We start from the raw sequence: 16,744 nt of genomic DNA, 5'->3' as shown, positions 1-16,744 counted from the left end.
GCAAAGAATAATGCTTGAGAAGCACTTTTGGAGCCAGGTCTGTTATCAATGGGGTTCCACAGTTCAAAGTTCAAAGTAAATTTATTATCAAAGTTCATATATAACATGACATACAACCCTGAGATTTGTTTTCTTTATGGGCATACTCAATAAATCCAGCAACCATAATGGAATCAATGAAAGACTACACCAACTGGGCAGACAACTAGTGTGCAAAAAAGAGCAAACTGTGTAAACACGAAAAGAAAGAAAAAATAATAAATAAATATAAAGAACATGAGATGACTCCTTGAAAGTGAGTCTATAGCTTCTGGGAATGGTTCAGGGATGGGGCAAGTGAAGTTGAGTGAAGTTATCTTCCTGGGTTCAAGAGCCTGACGGTTGAGTGTTAATAAATGTTCCTGAACCTAGTGGTGTGGATCCTGGGGCTCCTATACTTTTTTTCCTGATGGCAGCAGTGAGAAGAGAGCCTAGCCTGGGTGGTGGGGATCCATAAGATACAGGAGCAGAAGTAGATCATTCGGCCCATCGAGTCCGCCCACCATTCAGTCATGAGCTGATCCAATTCTTGCAGTCATCCCCTCTTCTGCTTTCACCCCATACCCTTTGATGCCCTGGCTAATCAAGAACCTATCTATCTCTGCCTTAAATACACCCAATGACTTGGCCTCCACAGCTTCTCATGACAACAAATTCTACAGATTTACCACCCTGTGATTAAAGCAATTTCTCTGCATCTCAATTCTAAAAGGACATCCTTCAATCCTGAAGTCATGCTCTCTTGCCCTAGAATCCCCTACCATGGGAAGTAACTTTGCTATGTCTAACTTGTTCATGCTTTTTAACATTCAGAATGTTTCTGTGAGATTTCCCCTCATTCTCCTGTACTCTGGGGAATACAGCCCAAGAGCTGCCAGACATTCCTCATACAGTAACCCTTTCATTCCTGGAATCATTCTCCCTGATGATAGATGCTGCTTCCCTGCGACAAAACCGTGTAGATGTGCTTAATAGTGGCAAGGGTTTTACCTTTGATGGGCTGGGCTATATCCACTCCTTTTGTAGGGGTTTCCACTCCCAGACATTGGTACTTCCAGACCAGGCTGTGATGCAACCAGTCAACATACTCTCCAACACACATCGATAGAAGTATCTCAAAGTTTTGAATGTCATGCCGTATCTTTGCAAACTTCTATGTAAGTAGAGGAATTACTGAGCTTTCTTTGCAATTGCACTTATGTGCAGGACGCACAAGTCCTCTGAAATAATAACACTGAGGAATTTAAAGTTGCTGACCCCCTTCACCTCTGATCACCCAGTAAGGACCGGCTCATGGATCTGTTTTCCTCCTCCTAAAGACAATAATCACCTGCTTGGTCTTACTGGTATTGAGTGAGAGGTTGTTGATATGGCACCACTCAGCCAGATTTTCCATTTTCCTCCTATATGCTAATTCAACACCACCATTGATTTATTGGCCTATGGCAGTGGTGTCATCAGGACACTGAATTTGGTACTGGAGTTGTGCTTAGCCACACAATCATCAGTGTAAAGAGAGTAGAGCAGGAAACTAAGCACACAGCCCTATGCTGCACCTGTGCTGATGGAGATTGTGGAAGAGATGTTCTGGTCAAACCAAACTAACTGGGGTCTGCAAGTGAGGAAACTGAGGACCCAATTGCATAAGGAGGTATTGAGGCCAAGGTATATAAGTATATTGATTAGTTTTGAGGGGAAGATAGCAATGAATGCTGAGTGTAGTCAATGAAGAGCATCCTGATATATGCATCTTTGCTGTTCAGATGATCCGGGGTTGAGCAAAGAGCCAGTGAAATGGCATCTGCTGTGGACCAGTAGGCAAATTGGAGGAGATCCAAGTCACTTCTCAGGCACAAATCAATATGTTTCATCATCAACCTCTCAGCATTGTGGATACAAGTGCCACTGGATGAGAGTCATTCAGGCAGGTCACCATTATCTTCTTGGGCACTGGTATAATTGAAGCCTGCTTGAAGCAGGTCGGTATCTCAGACTGACAAAAGCGTGAGGTTAAAGATGTCAGTGAACAGTTCAGTCAGTTGATCAACACAGGTCTTTAGTATTTGGCCAAGTACCCCATCTGGGCCAGATTCTTTCTGTGCGTTCATCCTTATGAAGGATACTCTCGCATCAGCCTCAGAGAATGAAATCACAGGGTAATCAGAGGGTGTTTCATGATAGTTCCTCCATGTCTCGACAGTCAAAAGACTCAAACTGAAACAGTGACTGTTCATTCTTTTCCATAGATGCTGCCAGGCCTACTGAGTTCCCCCAGCATTTTGTACGTATTACATTGATTTCAAGCATCTGCAGATTTTCAGTTGTTTGTGATAGAAGGCATTGTGCTCATCTGAAAGCAAAGCCCTGTTATCACCTATGTCGCTTGATTTAACATTGTAAGTGGTGATAGCATTTAATCCTTGCCACAGCTGTCGAGCATCCTTCATTGATTCGAGTTTAGTCCGGAATTGCCACTTCGCTTGTGAGATAGCTTTCTGAAGATTGCACCTGAACCTCCTGTATCTTTCCTGATCGCCAGCCATGAATGCCTCTGATCTTATCTAGCTCTCAGCAGAAAGCTGATCTCATGGTTCAACAAAGGCTTCTGGCTGAGAAGATTCTGATTGATTTTGTGGGGACAAACACGTCTAGGACTGTTTTTAAAGTTCATGACAACCATGGTCTATTCATTCAAATCCACATACAAGTCCTTGAAACCAGCTCAGACCACTGACTCAAAGCAGATCCTTAGATGCTCCTCAGCCTCCTAAAACAAATTATTTAATGTTCTAATGTTTGCAGCCTTGCTTTTTAGCTTCTGCCTTCAAGCTACTATGAGAAGGGTGGCCAAATGGTCAGATTTACCGAAAAACTCTCTGAATATGGAATAGTAGGCATAACTCATCTTGAGTTATGATGAGTTATAACTCATCATATGGTCTAATGGTCTAAATGGTCTAATCTGTTAGAACCTCCAGTGCTGCAGGTTATATGCAAATGGTAATTAGGTAAGGATTTCTTCAAACGAGCCAGGATGAAACGCTTGACTATGATTTGAACTGCGTTGGCATGGACTGTTCTCATTGGGTGAAGACATCAAGCAGTATCTCAAGTGCTTGATTCTAGTCTGCCGCTGGTGTTCTGTGAACTGTGGTCAGGATCATGGAGGAGAAATCTCTGATAAATCAGTCAGTATTTGAACATCAGGTGTTCCAGGTCAGAGGAACAGGAGTACAAAAAAATTGCCACATCTCTGAGCACACAAAGATTTTATAATGAAACACACACCTCCACCGTCTGCCTTTTAAGATCATAAGATATAGGAGCAGAAGTAGGCCATTCTGCCCGCTGAGTCTGCTCCCCTGTTCAATCATGGGCTGATCCAATTCTTCCAGTCATCCCCTCTTCTGCTTTCACCCCATACCCTTTGATGCTCCAGCTAATCAAGAACTTGTCTATCTCTGTCTTAAATGCACCCAATGACTGCCTCCACAGCTGCTCGTGGAAACAAATTCCACAGATTTACCACCCTCTGACTAAAGTAATTTCTCTGCATCTCTGTTCTAAATGGATGTCTTTCAATCCTGAATTCATGCCCTCTTGCCCAAGACTCCCCTACCATAGCAAATAACTGCTGTATCTAATCTGTTCAGGTCTTTTAACATTCAGAATGTTTCTACGAGATCCCCTCCTGAACTCTATGGAATATCGCCCAAGGGCTGGCGAACATTCCTCATACAGTAACCCTTTCATTCTTGGAATCACTCTCGTGAATCTTTTCTGAACCCTCTCCAACGACAGGGTCTTTTAACCAGATATGATAGGGTCTTTTAAGAGACTTTTGGATAGGTACATGGAGTTTAGAAAAATAGAGGGCTATGAGTAAGCCTAGTAATTTCTAAGGTTGGGACATGTTTGGCACAACTTTGTGGGCCGAAAGGCCTGTGTTGAGCTGTAGGTTTTCTATGTTTCAATGTCAGTATATATCCTTTCTAAAATAAGGAGCCCAAAACTGCACACAATACTCCAAGTATGGTCTCATGAGTGCTTTATAGAGCCTCAATATCACATCCCTGTTCTTATATTCTATACCTCTAGAAATGAATGCCAACTTTGCATTTACCTTCTTCACCACCGACTCAACCAGGAAGTTAATCTTTAGGGTATCCTCCACAAGGACTCCAAGTCCCTTTGCATCTCTACAATTTTCTGAATCAGCAGTTCAGTCCATCCTGTGTATCGAGAAGGCTACAGGTCTGATCGCTGAAGCTGGCATACTCTGAGTAAACCATGTTTCGGTAAAACACAGATCACAACAAATCCTCATTTCCCGACAAAAAATCACCCTCGACCTTGGGTCCTCAATTTTGTTACCCAGCGACCACACATTTGCTAACAAGATGCTGAGCAGAGGAGCCTCATTGCTCTGTGGTTCAGTCGGGCTTGCAGTCCCTCCCTCCTGAATCGCTTCCATCCATGGCGATGAACCTTCATCTACTTAATGAAGCCGTACCTGCTTGCTTAAGAGTTAAGTCCTCAGAGTCCTTCAGAAGATCGTGAAATCTGTAGTTCATTAAGTCAGGTCAAAGTATGTTACTTAAAGGGAAATTAAATGCTGCAGGTTGCAATAAGAGTACTTCAAAATAGGTATATAGGCTTTGCACATAGCTCGTAGAAAGCCACAGTGGTTCACCAGTGCCAGTCTGGAACTGGTCAAGTTCCACAGGCTTCAGTACTTCATACTTAGCAAATATATTAATGATTATTTGCCTAAATGTAGGAAGCACAATAAAGTAGCTTGTATTTGATACAAATATTGGTCAAATAATGAGAATGAGGAGGAAAGCTTATAGACTTCAGTTGGGACAAAGATGCAAATGAAATTATAAAAATTGTAAGGTAATCCAGTTTGGAAAGTGTAAAAGGGCAAAGAAATAAACAAAATTGGGCAGGATATTAAGAGTTGTACACAAACATATAGGTGTAGCATTCTCATTTAGAAGCATTCTATCATAATCCTTCAGGTGACAGTTTTGCACAATTGGCTCAACAAAGTGCATACACCAAATGACCAGATCTGCGGTTACTCTTGTATTGAGCAAGATTACTACTGTTACAATGATAGTATAACTATACTGTGTATCCTGAGAAACAAAGTAGGTTAATGGGGACCTGAAAGGTTCAGAGGATCTTTTCCTTTATAAACTGAAACACAGATTATAGAACCAAAGGAGTAGGAACTTCTTAGAGTTATACAGGACAGAAACAGGCCATTACACCCAATTGTCTGTGCAAACCAAAATGCCTTTCTGCACAAATCTGATTTGCCTGCATTTAGTCCATATTCCTCTGAACCATCCTTATTCAAATCTTTAAACATTTTAATGTACCTGCTTCTATCACCTCTTTTGACTGCTCATTCCATGTACCCACCATCTGTGTGAGAAACTTTCCTCTCAGATCCCCTTTAAATCTTTCCCCTCCAATCTTAAACCTAGTTTTACTTTTAAATTCTATGCTGGAGGAAAAAAGACCATCTACTCAATCTATGCCTCTAATGATTATACAAAAATTCTAAAAGTTTACTCCTTGAGCTTCCTTAGCGCCTGGGAAAAGTCCCAGCCTATCCAAAAACTTTTATTTATTAAGCGCAATCGTGAACAATAGCCCGATCAGAAATGCTGATCAAGTCAACTAGTTCCCAAAGAGAACTGATAGGCCAATCAGATGGTTCACTGCTGCTCAGCGATAGAACATATAAAAAACAAATCATATGCACAATTAAGAAACATTAATAAAAAATTCAATCCCACCGGTCCAGGCAACATTCCTGTGAATCTTTTCTGCATCCATCTCATTTAATCTCATCCTTCCTATGGCATTGCAACCAGAATTGCACACAAGATTCCAAGTGAAACCTAATCAATGATTTCAACAACTACTGAGCTAACTCTACCTTAAAATATTCAGATTCTATTCCACTGCCATTTGAGAAAGATTCAGACTTATGATTCTTGTACGCTCTAGTGGCAGAATGGTAGTGTAGCAGTCGGTGTAACACTATTAAAATGGGTTCAATTCTGCCATTGTCTGTAAAGAGTTTGTATGTTCTTCCCGTGATTACATGTGTTTCCTCTAGCTGTTCCAGTTTCCTCCCATGGTCCAAAGATGGATGAGTGAGTGGGTTAATTGATCACGTGGATGCAATTAAGCACGGTGGATTCTTTGGGTCACAAAGTCCTGCACTATACTGTACCTCTAGAATTAAATTAAAATTCAATCTCCAGCTTAAATGGGTAATCCATTATCTCTAAGTGAGGAAGCATAGTAATGGGGATATTGCAAGGAATAGAAAAAATTTACGATGCAAAAAATTAGATTATTTCACAATGTTTTCGTTGGAACACAAGGCTGAGGGGGAAATATAACTGAGGTGTACGAGTTTAATTTAGAGTAACTATGAGGAACTTATTCCCCTGAGCGAGGGGATGGTTGATGGGTTTAGAAACATAGAAAACCTACAGCTCAATACAGGCCCTTCGGCCCACAAAGTAATGTTGAACATGTCCCTACCTTAGAAATTACTAGGCTTGCCTATAGCCCTCTATTTTACTAAGCTCCATGTACCTATCTAAAAGTCTTTTAAAAGACCCTATCGTATCCGCCTCCACCACCATTGCTGGTAGTCCATTCCACGCACTCACCACTCTCCAAGTAAAAAGCTTACCCCTGACATCTCCTCTGTACCTACTCCCCAGCACCTTAAACCTGTGTCCTCGTGTCCACTTCACACTTATAACCATATAGCAACTACAGCATGGAAACAGGCCATCTCAGCCCTTCCAGTCCGTGCCGAATGCTTACTCTCACCTAGTTCCACCGACCTGCACTCAGCCCATAACCCTCCATTCCTTTCCTGTCCATATACCTATCCAATTTTACTTTAAATGACTTACCTGGGTTGAACTTCATCTGCCACTTCTCAGCCCAGTTTTTCATCCTATCAATGTCCTGCTGTAACCTCTGACAGCCCTCCACACTATCCACAACACCTCCAACCTTTGTGTCATCAGCAAACTTACTAACCCATCTCTCCACTTCCTCATCCAGATCATTTATAAAAGTCGCAAAGAGTAAGGGTCCCAGAACAGATCCCTGAGGCACTCCACTGGTGACTGACCTCCATGCAGAATATGACTTGTCTACAACCACTCCTTGCCTTCTGTGAGCAAGCCAGTTCTGGATGCACAAAGCAATGTCCCCTTGGATCACATGCCTCTTTACTTTCCCAATAAGCCTTGCGTGAGGTACCTTATCAAATGCCTTGCTGAAATCCATGTGCACTACATCTACTGCTCTTCCCTCACCAATGTGTTTAGTCACATCCTCAAAATATTCAATCAGGCTCATAAGGCATGACTTGCCCTTGACAAAGCCAGGCTGACTATTCCTAATCATATTATACCTCTCCAAATGTTCATAAATCCTACCTCTCAGGATCTTCTTCATCAACTTAACAAACACTGAGGTAAGACTCACTGGTCTATAATTTCCTGGTCTACCTCTACTCCCTTTCTTGAATAAGGGAACAACATCTGCAACCCCCCAATCCTCCGGAACCTCTCCCTCATTGATAATGCAAAGATCACCGCCAGAGGCTCAGCGATCTCCTCGCTTGCCTCCCACAGTAGCCTGGGGTACATCTCATCCGGTCCCAGCGACTTATCCAACTTGATGCTTTCCAAAGGCTCCAGCACATCTTTTTTTAATATCTACATGCTCAAGCTTTTCAGCCTGCTACAAGTCATCACTACAATCACTAAGATCCTGTTCCATAGTGAATACTGAAGTAAAGTATTTATTAAGTACCTCCACTACTTCCTCCAGTTCCATACACACTTTCCCACCGTCACTCTTGATAGGTCCTATTCTTTCATGTCTTATCCTCTTTCGCTTCTCCTATTCCTATTCTCACTGGTGCATGGCACAGGCAATAAATCCCAAGATTAATACCTTTGTGGTCCTGCTTCTCAACTTCCTTCCTAACTCCCTGTAGTCTTTTTTCAGGACCTCTTCCCTTTTTCTACCTGTGACATTGGTACCAATATGTACCACGATCTCTGCCTGTTCTCTCTCCCAACGCAGGATATCTTGGATGCGATCCGAAACATCCCAGACCCTGGCACCTGGGAGTCAAACTACCATCCGAGTTTCTTTCCATTGCTTGTCTGACCCTCTAACTATAAAGTCTCCTATCACAGTTGCCTTCCTCTTCCATTCCCTACTCTTCTGAGCCACAGGGCCAGACTCTGTGCCAGAGGCACAGCCACTGCCGCTTCCTCCAGGTAGGTTGTTCCCCCCCCCACCAACAGTACTCAAACAGGAGCACTCATTGTCAAGGGGTACAGCCACAGTGGTACTCTCTGGTACCTGACTCTTCTTGTTTCCCCTCCTAACAGTGACCCACCTGTCTGTCTCGCGTGGCCCCGGTGTGAACACCTGCCTATAACTCCTCTCCATCACCTCCTCGCTCTTCCTGACCAGACGAAGGTCATTGAGCTGCATCTCCAGTTCTCTAACTCGGTCCCTCAGGAGCTGCAGCTTGACACACCAGGTGCAGATATGTCCGTCCGGGAGGCTGGGAGACTCCAGGATCCTCCCCCACCCCCCACATCTGACACCGAGCACAGAAAACTGGCCTCGCACACATACTACCTCTTTTCTGCAATTAACACAGGTAAACCCACCTCGTCCTGTTACTACCTAAGCCCACTGAGCCAAAGCCCCATCACTCTGTCTCCCTCTCACTCCACTGCCCATCCGATGCTGCCTGCTGGATATGGTGGTCTTCTTTTTAAATATTTTGCACTCTACTGGCTGATGTCACGCGCTTGCACAGTCTCGCCTCTCTTTTACCCAAGTAGTAAAAAACTTCCTTTGCTCTGAAAAATCAGCCATTCAGTCGCAGCCTACTTGGGAGATTAGGATTTCGACCACACTCCTTGAAAGGATACAGGATGCAGAAATTCTTCTCATGAAATAAAAGACCACCAAGGAATATTAGAAATTAGTCAGTTAATTTGTTCACTTTCTGGTCATTGTTAGCTTCAATATTAAAAATACTTAACATACTTGATAAATAATTGAACAAACATTAAATAAATTACCGTTACAAAAACTACTATGCTGTCCAGTATCAGCATTTTTTTAATTTTAACACATCATTCTTGATAAGTGTCATTTATTACATTCAGTCCCCATTAATGCAAAAATGTGCTGGCCTTGACAGATGGTGATCAATTTAGCCTATTAGGATAATGCCACAAACATTTTACCTGTGAAGTATTACATAATGTGACAAGCACTACTCTAAGCTGCACAAACATAATAGTAGATAAAGTTTACCGCTTGGTTTTGCAGCTGAGTCACTTAATCAACACACTAAATATGTAACTGTTGAACATTTAAGATTGTAACGAAAAGATCAATTTAACAATTTAACATTTATGCATGTAAACTATTCATCCTGGGCCTAGCAGGACAGAGGCTATGCCTATCTGATATTTGTTATTACCAAGCAATTTAATCTTGATTACTGTCAATGAAGATTAGGAGCTGAAGCTTTATTTTAAAACTGAAATGTCAAGAACTGTTATTTCACATCAAGAACTTATTACGTTCCACATCCACCATACACTTGAATCTCCCAAATGCAGGTGAAAGAGATTGTATGTCAGGATGTGTGCAGCAGTTCAAGTAAAAAAACTAACTATACCAGCCAGCTGCATAATGCATACCTCCTCCCTGAAGATCACATAGCATCACATTGCTTCCAGAGCTAAAAAAGGTCCATGACCAAAAACAGGCCATTCAAAGATGATTTCTAGATATGAATAGCTTTGTAAAAGAGTGGGAATACAGAAAAGAAGCAAAAATCAAATTTAAATGAGTTGTAAAAGTACAAATTAAATTTAAAAAACAGCCTATTTTAACTGCTGAACTTATTACAGCTGCCTGCTAAAAACAATTGCCCCTCTGATGAATACTAAAATTGAATGCCATTTCATGTCTCTTATTACCGTAAATTCCGGACTACAGAGCGCACCTGATTAAAAGCCGCACGCTCTAATTTTAGAAAGAAAATCAATTTTGTACTTGTACAGGCCGCACCGGATTTTACGCCGCAGGTGTCCCACGTTGTAATATGAGATATTTACACAGAAAGATATTACACGTGAGGATTTTTTAACTTTTAATTAAATCCGTATGGTAACATAAACAAATACGTACTGCAAATGCTTTTTTTCGAACAGTGCCTGTAACACAGCTACTTTTAAGTATACATACGTATCTGTAACACACAAATTACGTTGCGTATACTTTTTTACTGAACAGTGCACGAACAACATTCCAATATCTGGTAAAAAAAAGTATATATACTGCAGCCTACCAGGAAAAGTTATTGATCGCCTTCTTCATCTTCCTGCTGCGCACTAAAACCATCAAAGTCCTTCAGTGTCCGAATTGAACAACCTCAGGATCTCGTCACTCACTTCAGTCTCTCACTTGAGCGCATGCGGTCCTCTTCATCACGCAGCAGTCCAGCCTTTCGAAACCCGTTGGTGATGGTGGATGTTGTGATATAGCTCCACACATTTAGGATCCACTGGCAGACTTGAGTTAAAGATGCTCTTCGCATGCGGCCTGTTTTGGTAAAGGATTTCTCGCCGCTCGTCATCCAAGCCTCCCAATCAACGCGCAGCGCCACTTTAAATGCCCGGTTCACGCTGATGTCCGGTGGCTGCAAATACTTCGTGGTGCCCCCAGGAATCACCGCTGGAATTGAGTTTGTACTCTTGATGGTAGCTTTCACTGAATGTGTTATATGGGCCCTCATGCTGTCCGTAACGAGCAATGCTTTTTTTCTGTGAAAAAATCCCCCTGGTCGCTTGGCGTAGCTCTCTCTCAGCCAATCCTTCATTAGACTCTCCATCATCCAACCTTTCTTATTGACTTTCACCATGATTTCTTTTGGGAATTTTTCCTTTGGCATTGTCAGCCGCTTAAAAATCACCATCGGTGGAAGCTTTAGTCCGGATGCTGTGCAGCTCAGAACACAAGTAAAATGCGTTCTCTCATGGCCACTTGTTTTCAGTGTGATGGACGAGTCACCTTTTTTACTAACAGTCCGAGTGAGAGGCAGGTCAAACATCAAAGGTACTTCATCCATATTTATGATATCATCTGGCCCGATGGAATTCTCCGCTATCTTTGTTTGAGTGAATGTGCGGAAGTTAGCAAGTTTTTCCTCATGGGTGGTCGGGAGGGAGCTGCTGACACAGAGTCGTGCGTACCCTGACGGACAGGCCTTATCGTCTCATAAATCTAAAACACCACGATGGCCCACCTCTAAAATCTTCGATTTTCATTTGGTGGCGATTGCTTTAGCCTTCAGTCTGATCTGCACGGTGGAAACACCGCGGCCGCCTGCTCCTGCTCTCTGTGTGTTAACCCAGTCTTCAAGACAGTTTTCAAGTTCGGGCCATCTGCTATGATTACCTCTGAAAGCTTTTGTCGTCTTTTTGCATTGACTCAGTTCTTCACGCTGGCGTCTCCACCATCTCACCATCGATTCATTTATGCCAAGATTATGTGCAGCAGCTCAATTTCCTTCTTCAACCACCAGATTGATCGCCTTTAACTTAAAAGCTGCATCATATGCTTTTCTTCGAGTGTTTTCCATGTTGATGAGGGTGAGTACAAATGACTGATTTACAATAATTTAATTGTGAAAGTGCGCTTGATTTATCATACAATTTCATTGGACCTCTGTGAACTACTCATCAATTTTATTGGTCTACTGTTACGAGGCAAAATGTTTTTGGCAGCATGAAAAAAAAACATGCATTAGCCGCACCGTAGTATAGGCCGCAGTGTTGCCGCAGTGTTCAAAGCGTGGGAAAAAAGTAGCGGCTTATAGTCTGTAATTTACGGTAATTGCATTTGCTTCCCAGCTTTCCAGTTCTGTTAAATTTTGAAAACAATCATATAGTTCGACAAACCAGCCAAATGTTGCCAATTTCTCTGCTATTGCAATTTAATGTGGGCAAAATTAGCACCAGAAGGTTGCGAAATGGCTATATATGAAAAACATAAAAAACAAAGGTAAAAATGTATGAATCTGGTCAGGCTGAAATTAGCTGGGAAATAGTTGATTCTAAACCTTAATTTTAGTTAACCTTTTGTACTTTCCTACAACTTTTTTAAATTTTGCATGACTATTTTCAAAATTATTAATTAAAAGTCTTCATATTCTCTTCAGCCTGAGAGGCAAATACATCATGCCACAAACTGAAATATCTGTATGATAAGAACAACACACCAGCATTTTGTGTGTTGTTGTTGTTGTTGTTTGAATTTCCAGCATCTGCAGATTTCCTTGTATCTGTATGATCATTCCATTTATTTCATTTTAAATGGATATTAATTAAATGTAATTATTTCCTTCCCTATAACCTTGCTGAGTAGATCTAGATAAATTACTCTTCAAGACATAACAATTTTTATTTTGTATGACATTTTGACAAGTGAAATACAATAATTTTACATAATTTAAGACTTCCAATATTACTGAAACAATTCTGACCATGCTTGGTGTACATTAATTAAATTAATTCAAGCCTACAAAATTCCTTCTCAACAATATATTATCCTATGTTTTAAGTGCAATTATAGTTACCCTGTGGTGGGCATATTTTTCTTGCTCAAAATAAGAGAAATGTATTCTATCATTTACCTCCTTTTGTACTAGGAAGATATCAACGTTTTGGTAATTTGAATTTAAAGCATTTTGAGGAGATTGGGACAGATCCTTTCTACTTCTAATTTCCAAGTAAATGCCACAACAGTCATTACAAAATGATTTTTAGTTCAAGGTAGCACAGATTATATAATTTGATTATATGATATAATCTTATCAATATCAGATTTTTAAAACAATTTGGAGAAACCAATATTATATTCACAGAATACTGAACTTGGAATTAGTCAGCATATAGCAGGATAAAATATGAAAGACTAGTCTGGATCATGAGTATGTTGTCACCTAGATGCAGGATTCTATGTGAGAACATTTAGACAGCTTTAAACAGACCTTCAAAATGCCACTTCTGTTACAAATTTCCACCTTCTAACTTTTGAGATGGTCTAACATTATCATCTTCCTTTCCCTTTTTGGATCTTTCCAGTTCCATCACAGGGAAGTGGCAAGAGACAAACGCACCGTATACCAGAAAGCATTTCGGCTCCTTCAACTACCTTGATTATACAATTCTATCCATCTTGCCTCCTGCAAGAACCACTTTTCCATTCTTGAAGTTCCTCTACCTCTATCATATCTGGTGCCTTCAAGGTGCTTTCTTCTCCCAGATCATGGTTTCCTATCTACCACTGTTAAAAGGCCCTTTGATGGTAAATGAAGCTGTTCTGTGGAACTCTGATCACAATTTAAACTAAGCAAGGTTCTTCTGGTTTTCAATTTCTACCCCATTAGAGACTACATTCAATAAATTATTCCTTACAATTTCTACTACCTGCTCTGACAATCCACTGACATCTTGACCCCCACCCCCCCCCTTAATATTCCAAAGCAACCATTCCCTGTATTCCATTGCCACTGCCCTTCTCATGGCACTTTCCTGAGCAACTACAGGAAATGTATCATTGCACCTATTTCCTTTCCACATTCCGGGATCCTAAACAGCTTGCACTTCCTCCAAACAACTGTACAATTTTCAGTTCACACAACCTGGATTCCTTTACTTTGGGTGACCACTTGGTAAAGTGCTCATCTTCAGTTCTCACAGAAAACCACAAACTTCCACTTGCTTGCTGAGTTAATTCTCTATTTTGTGTCCAGTCTACCTTTGGCCTCCTTCACTGTTATAAAAAGGCCAAATGTAAGTTGAGGAACTTCATCTTCAATCTGAGGATATCACAGACTAAGGAATGATATTGAATTCCACTAACTCATATTTTCTGTTTAAGAACTGGGCAGCTCCACCATGGATCAATCTGCAAAACTAGCTCAATGCTTTTGTTGTCCATCTCACTGGCAAAATGTGACCAATATGGCATTTCTTAAATGCACAACTTTCAAGATTCTTTGTTTGTAATGCCTCTCTCTGTAATTGCTCTCATTATCCTACAGCTAGATAACCTCAACAGTTTGACCTAAGGCAAGCTTGGCCCTGCCCCGTCAGAAATATTCTCTTTGTTAAACTTAGAACTAAGAACGTTTTTTACTCAATCCTAACAATAGTCACTGATCTGAAACTTAACTCTTTCAACACATGCATCCTGATATTCAGAGTTCCAGCATTTTACCACTTTATTGCAGAGTTTCAATATCTGCAATTTTTAGATTATATCTAGTTACAGTTAGTCTATTTATATTCATCTCTTACCTATGTTTGTGCAAATGCATGTTTACGTTTATATCCAGAGATTATATTCTCCCCTCATTAATGCCATCATCACTCATATATTCCTGATTCTAAAGCTGTCTCTTTGCCAATAGGATCTGAGAGCAGCACAGCAATTTACTTTTTTTTTTCTTTCTTGGCTCATTGAATATCATTGTAAAATATTATAGCAAAACCACATTTTCTGCACATAAGTAATCCCACAATGAAAACCAAATCTTCTCCCAAATATCCAAGGATAATTGTATGTATGGAAAATAAATCAGTACAAATTGCAATGTATTTCCTAGGCTTGTGGCAGCAGCTAATACAATTTCCCAGGCATCTTTAAAGAAGGCTGAGAAGAGCTCATAAAGTTGTTTGATGGACAGTGTTATGTTGCCATTCTCTGTACAATAAATGTTAGATTCTGTATGAAAGCTTAAAAAATCCTGGATTGAGGAATAATCGAGGAGACTTAAGAGCAGACATGTTCTCATGCTACGAGCGCAGAATACCCTACCAACATCAAAAATTAATCAAGTACGTGACTGGCATTTCACAGTGATTTTTTAGCAAATTATCAATACAAATTCTGATTTGTGATCAATATTAAGAACTCTGTTTTTTTAAAATATATTTACCTTTACTCAAAGCTGAACTCTATATGAGTGAAGCAATACCACATGAATACTGCTTTCAAAAAATTCAGATGCTTCCCTGGAAGACACTTTGGGGACTGAAAAGTAAGACAGTTATAATTCCTTCCATGAAATTTAGGATCCTTTCAAGTTGCTGTACCTGGGAGTTTTTTTTCAATTATATTTCGTGCTTGTATAAGGAATAAATGACCACCTCTTAACTTTTATTTTTACAGTTGTAAAGATCTGAGGTAAAATATGTTACTTTAAAAAAAGACTGAAAAAAATAGCATCAGTGAAGCACCTTCAAAAAGTGGTGTGATGATGACCACCTTGAAAAGAAAAGCAGTACTTGCCTAAGGAAATAATATACTCAAGACAACAGCAATAATGGAAAGATTATCAAATATTGGCTGGTGCATCAGAATATCATACAGCCTTTGCAATCTAGAATAATACTTTGGGAATTAAAAACAGGAAATGGTAGCTTAACTGTTTTAAAAAAGAGAAACAAAATTGCATGCATCTTTATTAGATTAGGGAAGTTGTGCTTGACAATGTGATAATATTTGAGAACAATTGAGAAGTTTGTAAGTCTATCCTCACACTCCATACAAGGCCCCTTTTCCAGCTCTAAGTCTGACATAAGAAAATCTGAATAAAAAGTATAACCAAAGAATGCTACAAATACTTACCAGGTCAGGCAGTATCTATGAAGACAGAAACAGACTTGATGTCTTAGATTAATCAGTGTTCGTGAGAGCTCTCATGCAAGATCACTACCCTGTGAAATTTGTTTTATTTCTACCTTCACAGATGATAACTGATTAGATGAGAATTTACCATATTTTCTGTCCCAATTTTTGTTTTGTGCGAGTTCCAAAGGAGGTGAAGCAATACAGAGTGGACCTGTATTCTAATGTTCTCTAGTTTCCATGGTAAATTGACATTCAAGTGCAAAGCCAGTATGTGATGGCACAGGTACACTCAGCTTTTTCTAACAAACTGATCCACAAGGAATTGCCACAAGATTCCAACATATGATAGTTTCCCCACCAAAGTACAGAATTTCTTTATTTTACATTATTTAAGGCAAGTACTCTATACATTAAATATAATGAGGCTATAGTTTTTAAAAGAAGTCTTCTGAACAACTGACCTCAAACCACTTCTGGGGGTTAATTTTAATCCTATAACAAGTAACATTAATTGTAAATTGTATATTTGGCATTCTCACCTCTTGAACAGAAGGTTGTTGAAAGAGAGGAATGAGAGGATTAGTTCGAGGAATGTCAATGTGAATCTGTAAACAGAAAGGTAAAATTAGATGCTATCACAGCAAGAAAGATTATTATTTGTTGCATTTCATTTTGAAAGAATGTCGTTAAGTTGAATCCTTAATTGCTTTTCTTTTCCTTATCTGCTTAGATTTTAAATGTGTTTACTTAAAAGTCACATGGTATTAAGAGAACCAGCTCAGTGGAATTGATGAACATTAATGTGAACCATTATATAAAGGTTCAAAATTATCATAACTGAAATTATTGAATGACTAAATTAATATGGCAATTCATCAGCTGTCACTTTAATCTCTTTTATTCA

At 40.1% G+C, this 16,744-nt stretch overlaps 1 protein-coding gene across 3 annotated transcripts in view; it reads right to left on the bottom strand.

Moving 5' to 3' along the window:
* The window catches only part of LOC132381142 (TBC1 domain family member 22B-like), a 346,281-nt gene that overhangs the window by 180,994 nt on the left and 148,543 nt on the right, over positions 1–16,744 (bottom strand). For all 3 annotated transcript variants that reach the window (XM_059950412.1, XM_059950414.1, XM_059950413.1), the window contains one exon: positions 16,380–16,445. In XM_059950412.1, coding sequence (XP_059806395.1) covers positions 16,380–16,445 — 66 coding nt within the window. The remainder of the gene's footprint in view (positions 1–16,379; positions 16,446–16,744) is intronic.

The sequence above is a fragment of the Hypanus sabinus genome, chromosome 25 (assembly GCF_030144855.1).
Source record: "Hypanus sabinus isolate sHypSab1 chromosome 25, sHypSab1.hap1, whole genome shotgun sequence".
NCBI classification, from domain to species: domain Eukaryota; kingdom Metazoa; phylum Chordata; class Chondrichthyes; order Myliobatiformes; family Dasyatidae; genus Hypanus; species Hypanus sabinus.
Note: the sequence above shows the minus strand (reverse complement) of the source record. Positions and strands in the feature narration are given on the sequence as shown.